General features: G+C 38.9%; 1 protein-coding gene across 1 annotated transcript; it reads right to left on the bottom strand.

Moving 5' to 3' along the window:
- Positions 1 to 1,460: 1,460 nt before the first annotated feature.
- LOC108471594 (uncharacterized) lies at positions 1,461 to 2,276 on the bottom strand. The gene has a single exon (XM_017773191.1). The coding sequence runs from the start codon at positions 2,274 to 2,276 to the stop codon at positions 1,461 to 1,463; it is 816 nt and encodes a 271-aa protein (XP_017628680.1).
- Between the last annotated feature and the right edge of the window lie 6,681 nt (positions 2,277 to 8,957).

Below are 8,957 nucleotides of genomic sequence, written 5' to 3'. Positions count from 1 at the left end.
TTTGCAATTTATTCAATTTAGTCCCAAATTTCAAATTAAGCACTTTATGCATAAAATTTCTTCACGAAATTTTCACACAATCATGAAATCATATCATAGACTTTAAAATAATCATAAAATAATTATTTCTATCTCAGATTTTGTGGTCACGAAACCACTATTCCGACTAGGCCCAAAATCAGGATATTACACTCAGTGCGTCAGCCACCACATTGGCCTTGCCCGGATGGTATTCAATTGAGCTGTCATAATCCTCAAGCAGCTCAATCCATCTACGCTACCTAGGATTTAGCTCCTTTCTGAGTGAGGAGGTACTTGAGGCTCTTGTGATCCGTGTAAATAATACGCTTCTCACCGTACAGATAATGCCTCCAAACATTCAGTGCAAATACCACCGTGGCCAACTCCAAGTCATGCGTTGGATAATTCGCCTCTTGAGTCTTAAGCTGGCGAGACACATATGCCACCACCTTACCCTCTTGCATAAACACACAACCCAAACCAACGTGTGATGCATCACTGTAGATAGTAAACTCATTCCCAGACTCTGGCTGTATCAAAACAAAGGCCTCAGTCAGAACTTTCTTAAGTTTCTCAAAGCTTTCTTGCTGAGCACTAGTCAAGTTAAACGGCACACCCTTGCGCAAAAACTTAGTCAGAGGTGCAGCAATCAATGAAATCCCCTCAACAAACTGTCTATAATATCCTACCAGACTCAGAAAACTTCGAATCTCAGATACCGTCTTAGGCGGCTTCCAATCCAGAAGAGCTTTAATTTTTCTAGGATCAACCCTAACTCCCTCAGCAGAAACCACATGACCTAGAAATGTTACTTCTTATAACCAGAATTCGCACTTACTGAACTTGGCCTACAGTTGTTTCTCCCTCAGAATTTGCAGAACAACTTGGAGATGTGCATCATGTTCATCTTCAGTTTTCGAATACACTAGAATATCTTCTATAAACACCACTATGAACCGATCCAGATAGGGTTGGAACACTTGGTTCATCAGATCCATAAAGGCCACTGGTGCATTCGTTAGTCCAAACGGCATCACTAGGAACTCGTAATGACCATAACGAGTCCTAAGCACTGTCTTATAAAAAATAGTCTCCATGACCTTCAGTTGATGGTACCCAGATCGGAGATCTATCTTAGAGAAAACTGAAGCTCCATGAAACTAGTCGGACATATCATCAATCCTCAGTAGAGGGTACTAATTCTCAATAGTCAATTTATTCAGTTGCCGGTAGTTGATGCACATTTGCATGGATCCATCCTTCTTTTTCACAAATAAAACTGGTGCTCCCCATGGAGACACACTAAGGTGGATGAACCCTCGATCCAGTAACTCTTGGATCTGAGCCTTAAGCTCCACTAGCTCCTTCGGTATCATTCTATAAGGGGTGATGGACACCGAAACTGTACCAGGCAAGAGCTTGATCCCAAACTCAACTTCTTAGTTTGGAGGCAACCCACGCAGTTCATCGAGAAAAACATTCAAAAAATCCTTAACTGTTCTGATATCTTTAACAGAAGAAACCTTGGAATCAGAAACTCTTATGTAGGCTAGGAACGCTTCACAATCCTTTCGAACCAATTTCTCAGCCCTCAGTGTAGAAATCACATTTGACAGATAATTCCGACACTCCCTAAGTACCACTACCTCATCACCCTTTGTAGTTTTCAGTATCACCCACTTAGCGGTACAATCCAAATTCACTTGATGCTTAACCAGCCAGTCTATGCCCAATATTAAGTCGAATTCCCTGAAAGAAATTTCCATAAAATCTGCCAGAAAGATGGTTCCTTGAACCTCTAAATGTACATCTCTGAACAATTTATTTACCCTCACAGACTGTCCTAGTGAACTCAACACAGTTACCTTACTCGCGGTACTTTCAACCATTAAACCCAAAGTCTCAGACACAATGCATGCTATATAAAAGTGAGTAGATCCAACATTAATCAATGCAGTATAACGTAAATTATGGATAAAGAACATACATGTAATAACATCTAGGGCGTCTCCGTCCTCTCGGCGACATGCAGCATAAACCAGAGTTGGCTGCCTTGCCTCAATTTGACGAGCACCTCTTCTCGGTGCTCCACGACCACGGCCAATACCATTTCCACTCTGGCCTGACCACGGCCTCTCGGTGTTTGCTGAACACCTCTCAGCAGCTGAACTGTACCCATAACAGTAGCTTGCATCTGATCGAGCCTCCGTGGACAATCTATGATACGGTGCTCTAATGATCCGCAAATCAAACATGCCTGTGACAGCCCAAAATTGACCCTAGTCGGGAAGTGGTTTCTGGACCGCTAAACCGAGTCACCGAAATGTTTGAACATAGTATTTATTGTCTAAAATATGTGATTATGAATGTGTGAAAGTTTTAAGTTTCGATTTAGTAAATTTCATGTGAATTTAGTCAATAGGACTTGTGTGATACTTTTGAAATGTGATAGGCTAATCTATAAGGATCTAATAGTACATGTAATCAAAAGGAGGGCTTGCATGTCAAATTTCCTAAATCCAAGCCTAGTGGCCGCCATGACAAAGAATATGGGCAAAACATGTCATAGACATGTTTTGTTGGTGCATCATGGGAGGAAAAAATAAAATAAGGAGTATGGGTAATAATGAAATGGAAAAAAAAGAAAAAGATGAAAAAAAGGATTATGATGAAAACAAAGAAAAAAATGTTCATCCTTTTTCATCTCTTTTGGCCGAAATTTCTAAGGAAGGAGGAAGGAGTTTTTGCTTCATGTTTGGTTTGGAAGAGGATTAGGAGGAGATTTGGCCATACTTGCATCTAGATTAAGGTATGTTTGAGGTTGTGCCATGAGATTCATGCATGTTCTTAGTTGCTAGCTTGAGTTCTAATTAGTCCATGGTTCAAAACTTTGCTATATCATGGGGATGATATTCGCCAAGGTAGATTTTGTGTTAATGCCATTGCATGCTAAATATAAAGCTTGTTAATGATACATGTGATGGTGGATTGATGACTCTTGGATTTTCTTTTTAGCATTTTTGAGTAAGACATTAAGTTTTGGAATTGATGGAATGGAGAGTATGCTTAAGTTGTGTTATGAACAACTATGTGTTAAATCGAGGTTTGCTAAGCTAGCTATTAAGGTGAAGTGCAATGTTAGTGATTGATTAATAGTGTATATACATGTATGCATATTCGGCCATCAAATTAAGAGCATAGGTGATGATGAGTCTATGCTTTGTACATTCGGCCATATATATGTATATATGCATGTGTGATTGGATTATTGATAGTAGGGCTATAGCATATGGTTATGAGCTGAATAGCTAAGAGTATGAGGTAGCAAGATAAAAATTTTACCATGCCATTCCGTATGTCATAAAATCATTAAAATGTGAATATCAATATGTGTAGCAAAGCTGTTGAATGAGTTAATTTATTTGTTTAAGCTCAAGATCCTAAAGGAGAGGCGCCCAACAAGGGAAATCAAGGTCATCGAGTAGTGACTTGGAATTATTTTGCACCACACAAGGTAGGTCACTAAGCATATATTTTGTATTGATTGAAATAGACATAATGTCTATGTAATTATGCCGAAAGGAATGATAAATTTATATACATGTATGTATGTGGTGATGAAAGTATTGAATGAAAAGAAAAGAGGTGAGATGCATCGAGTTGTTGATTTGGCACTAAGTGTGCGGGTATAAACATTTGTGATCATGAGAATGGCACTAAGTGTGCGGGTTTAAAATTTGTACAGCACTAAGTGTGCGAGTTTGATCATATAGCACTAAGTGTGCGAGTTGATTATATAGCATCGAAGTGCGGACTCACTATATGCTTTTGAATCACTATTGACACTGAGTGTGCGACATTATTGAGTTGATCACGGATAGCGGATCAGGTAAGTACCTTGAGTTCATGGCTAATAGGCGCTATGTTTATATGTGGAGTTGAGCTTGGTAAGTTTTGAACTTATGTGACAATTCAAATTGAAGTCACGTACATAAGAATTATCGTGGAATAAGTGAAAGGTCATGTAGATGTATGATTGTAACGAAAACAAAATGGTGTATAAAAATGCCTCAAATATCCTATTGATTAGTATATGGAATGTGAATGTATAACTTGGTATGAGATTGAATCGAAAGGTCTAAGGAACTATGGTATAGTTCGGTTTGAATGGAGTAATTAGCCTCGCTCCATTTTGTTTCCTCTTGTGATAATGTTATTAATGGTTGGTAGTGCATTGCTTATGACTTATCGAGTTATATACTCATTCGGTGTTTGCTTGTCACCTATTTTAGGTTTCTTGGACTCGACTTTTTGCGATTCGGGACCGTCATCAAGTCATCACACCGCTAACAACTTTTGGTATTTTCTTCGTAGTTGGTCTAGGAGTACATTTCGGCATGTATAGGCTATTATGCTTTGTTGAAATTGGTATGTAAACTTTTAGCCATGCGAAAATGGCATAAATGTTCGGTTGAAATTGGTTTTGTGATGTTTGGACACAAGTCATGGTTATAATTTGGGACATGCATGATGAATTATTAGTTAAATCAAGGAAAAGTCATGAAATAGGCATAGTTTGTTTTAGTAACAGATGCTGACAGTAGCAGTGGTGTGGATATGAAAAATCACTATAAATAGCAGGAATGGTATTAAATAGTTAATAAATTATGTAAATGAGCCTTGATGAATCTACTTTCATATGGAAGAAACGAAACGGTCATATGAGTTGTATCCTAAGAGATATTTAGGTATTCGTAAAACAGTGCCAGAACGGTTTCTGGATTCCCTGTTCCGATTTTGGAAATTCATTATAAATTAACCAAAGATAATTAGGAGTCATACCATATATGTATAGATTCCTATTTGAGTCTAGTTTGTAAAGAAACAACCGGAATCAGTATTGAAGCCCTGCACGGGGAGATATTCAAGTTGTAACGCACGAAGGTAAGTGTAGTTGACCCCTGTAACATGGGAGACTTTAACTAATAAACTGTACTAATTGGCTTGACCAAAAATTCTAGAAAAAAATCTGTAGATGGAAATATGAGTCTAGTTTCAGGGAAAAATTACGAAACTGATTTTAGAGTTTTGAAACTCCAGATATGATTTTTAAGGCGACAGTGATGCAGTAACCAGCTTGTCTGGAAATTTTTTTTTATGGACTGTGAAAACAATTAAGTTAAGTCTGTGTGCACCATGTATTCGACTCCGGTAACGGATTCGGGTACGGGGTGTTACAATGCCCCAATTCTTTTTCAGCATTTTCCATGATGGCGTCTCCCACGATCCTCATAGGGCTGCGGCCTAGTAGTAGCAATAGGGGCCCCAACTCTGATCAGCCCAGTAACTCTGCCCTTTTTCTTAGGCCTCACAAATGAACCTGAGGGCTCTAAATCTCTCTTGTTCCTACCTCTTTCCTTTTCACGGTTCTAGCGCTCAGCGCGCTCGACTTTCTCAATGATCTTCACCTTATCCACTAAAGCAAGAAAATCTTGCTCCCTCTGTGGAGCTATCAAAACCCTTAAATCATCCCTAAGGCCGTCCTCAAATCGAAACACAACGCTCATACTCCGTTTCCACCATCCCACGTGCATAGCGGATAAGTCACAAAAATTTAGCCTCGTATTTAGCTACAGATTTATCCTCTTGAGTCAAATTAATGAACTCTTTCCTCTGGGCACCCACATAACTAGTGCCCACATATTTTTCTTGAAAGGCAGCCTTGAAAAATTCCCAAGTCAATCGGTCGGGTTGAGTTCCCTCTTTAACAGTAAGCTACCATTGATCGGCTTCATCTCGTAAGAGTGACACTACACCTTTTAGTTTATGATCAGAGGTGCAGTCGAGGTCGTCCATGATCCTTTATATGGCCTCAATCCAATATTCAGCCACATTGGGGGCAGCTCCAATGATACCCCTAAAAATCTCAGCCCCATTAGACCGGAGTCGTTCTGTAACCGACCCACGGCCCACAATACCAGTATTGGTTCCAGCGACCTTCTCCAGAATTCTGAACATAGCTTGGGATAGTGTGTCATCCCCAGTCGCTCGATCGTGATACGCAGTCTCAGTCTCAGGTGAAGGGCATGCCTCCTTAGCTTCAACGTCAGGCATACGGCCCGATGACGAAGACCCAGCCCAAACACTTCTACGGCCTCCCTCGCACCCTCTTATACCCCTTCCACGAGTACCTCTAGTGCTCGTATCAATTCACTTTTTATCTGTGTTAGCAATTTTATGCATCAGTTTATAATTCCAATGTTTATTACAGGATAGTTTATGAAAAGGAGTTTCAGTATTTCAGTGTTGGTTTTCGTAGTTCGTAGTCGTACTACAATTTTAGTTTACCCTAAGCAGAGAATTTCAGTACAGTCTACTACCTATAGTAGTCTCAGTATTTCAATTTAAACAAACAGAAGTTTTAGAGGACTTACAGAATCAGTGCTAGAGACTCGGTGTACTACACCATCAATAAAATATTTTCAAGTATTTCAAATCATTTAAAATAATTATTTTCAAAATTCCAAGTTTTAAAAGAAACTCAAATCTACAGCCAAGTTTGTAACTCGGGTCTGATACCACTAAATGTAACAACCCAAACCCAGTCTAGACTTTATGACTGAATCTGGCGAGGCTACATTAAAGTGTTTTTCAAAAAACATGATTTCCTTGTAAAATTCATTCTATATTAAAACCTCTTTGTGTTTTTAACGAAGATTTAGGAAGTCTCGTTTATCAGTAATACTCAAGTTGTTTAGCATAATGAAAATCATATTGCATTGATGTTACTTTTTAAAATAATGTTTTGTTGCGGAAGCTTTTAAACTATGTTGCGTAAATGTAGTGTTTTGGAAAACATTTATATTTTTGAAACCCGTCTTTTTCCTATGTCTAGCTGTTTATACCAACGCAAGTAAAAATCCCAAATTAAAAGTTAAAACTTTAAAGAGGCCTTATAACAAAAAAATACCCAAATTTAAATTACTTATAAATTAAAATCCAGTATAGAGGCATGAGCAGATGTGTGGCCACCTTCGAGTCCCTCGCAGCACCGATCTGCCTAAGGATTACCTGCGCAGATAAGCAAAAGGGTGAGTTTATGAAACTCTGTGTGTAATCTTTTAATAAACAAATAGTCAAACATGTATTAAACAAATCTAGTCTGGGCCTAAGCTCGTTTCAATATTAGTCCAGTCTCGTTAGGGCCTTAGCCAATTCAGTAACAGTATCAGTGTGGGCCATAGCCCAATTCAGTAACAATATTAGTATAAAATGCAAACAAAAATCCAACCCAGCCAGCCTCTACACTGCACTCCGTCCAGCTCTACACTCCATATGGGGATAAAATCAGCCCACTCATCCCTGCACTCCAGAATATAGCACCAGTTGTGACACTAAACAGTTATTGCAGCAGAACTGCCAATACAGTACACTTCCTCCAATCATAATAAACTCATCCCCATGCAATATATCATGCGCTATTGCATAATATCATACATATATGCAATATACAAATGGCGTGCTCAAAAACAGTCATACATATCATAGGGGCATATCAGTCATTTCAACAATTTGGGGTCTAGGTATACCTACTGACCCAACAGTAGGTCCACAGTCGTCTCGAGCGACCTGTGCAACATTAACAGTCAAACAATAAAAAATGGGCCTAAGGCCCATGATGTAGGCCCATGAGGGCCCATACGCCCATGGGGCCCACAAAGCCCATAAATGGCCTTGGTCGTGTGAACTACACAGCCTGGCCCAACAACCTCCACCCGTTGTGTGGTTTACCCATGTGGGGCCCACACGACCCATTTTGGTCCAATGTGGCCCAAAGCGGCCTAAGCCCATGAAAATGCTCATGGTGGCCACTATGATCAAACACTGACGTTTTATGCGTTCGAATTACTACACGAGCTAGCGCGCACTTGTGTCGCATCAATAGTCATATTTTCTGGCTGTTGTCGATTTACGATCCACGATAATGGCAATATGGTTACACACCTATTTGCGAAAGTGTGTGACTAATCCACGAGCACTCCAACCTATCACAATTAGAAGCTTTAGTTAATCCTTTATCAAGTGAATTAAAAAGAACCCTAGCCAACACTTGTTCGAGAGATTACCTATTGCTCGCCTTGATCAATCACACTAAACTGTTGTAAGAGATCGCTTGAAATCCTTAAAGCCTACCTGCATCCCATTCGAGGCTTATCAACCATTAACCAAATGAATAGTTAAAACAAGATGAGTAATTGTAATATCCCAAATTAGGGCCTAATCGGAATAGTGGTTTCGTGACCACAAATTCGAGATAGAAATAATTATTTTATGATTATTTTGAGGTCTATGATATGATTGTATGATTGTGTGAAAATTTCGTGAAGAAATTCTATGCATAAAGTGCTTAGTTTGAAGTTAGGGACTAAATTGAATAAGTTGTAAAACTTGCATTCTAGAAGTTTCTAGTATGAAATTGCTTTGAAATATTAATTAGGAGGTCTTAAATAGCAATTTGACCAATTTCAAAGTTTATGGACAAATATTGGACATGAATGGAATTTTTGGAAAGTTTAGTAGTAAGGGCATTTTGGTCATTTAGGGGTAAAATGGATTAAAGTACAAAATTAAAAGCCAATTTTGCTCATCTTCTTCACCATGGACGTGTATACCAAAGGCGATTCCATGGCTAGGGTTTCCAAGCTTCCAAGCTCGATTGTAAGTCCGTTCTAACCTCGTTTTTAATGATTTTTACGTTTTTGGAGTCCCGATAACTTGATTTAGCTTATGCTAGCACTAATTCAACCTAGAGCTCATATTTGGAAAAATACCCATAGGTGAAATTTGTGTATTTTGGTGTTTTATGATAGAATATGAGGTTTTAAATTATGTTAGACAACTTGTGCTACTCGGTTTTAAGTGAAAACGAGCAAAAG

This window comes from Gossypium arboreum, chromosome 13 (genome assembly GCF_025698485.1).
Source record: "Gossypium arboreum isolate Shixiya-1 chromosome 13, ASM2569848v2, whole genome shotgun sequence".
Classification (NCBI taxonomy): Eukaryota; Viridiplantae; Streptophyta; class Magnoliopsida; order Malvales; family Malvaceae; genus Gossypium; species Gossypium arboreum.
The sequence above is the reverse complement of the archived record's forward strand: the minus strand, read 5'-3'. Positions and strand labels throughout refer to the sequence as shown.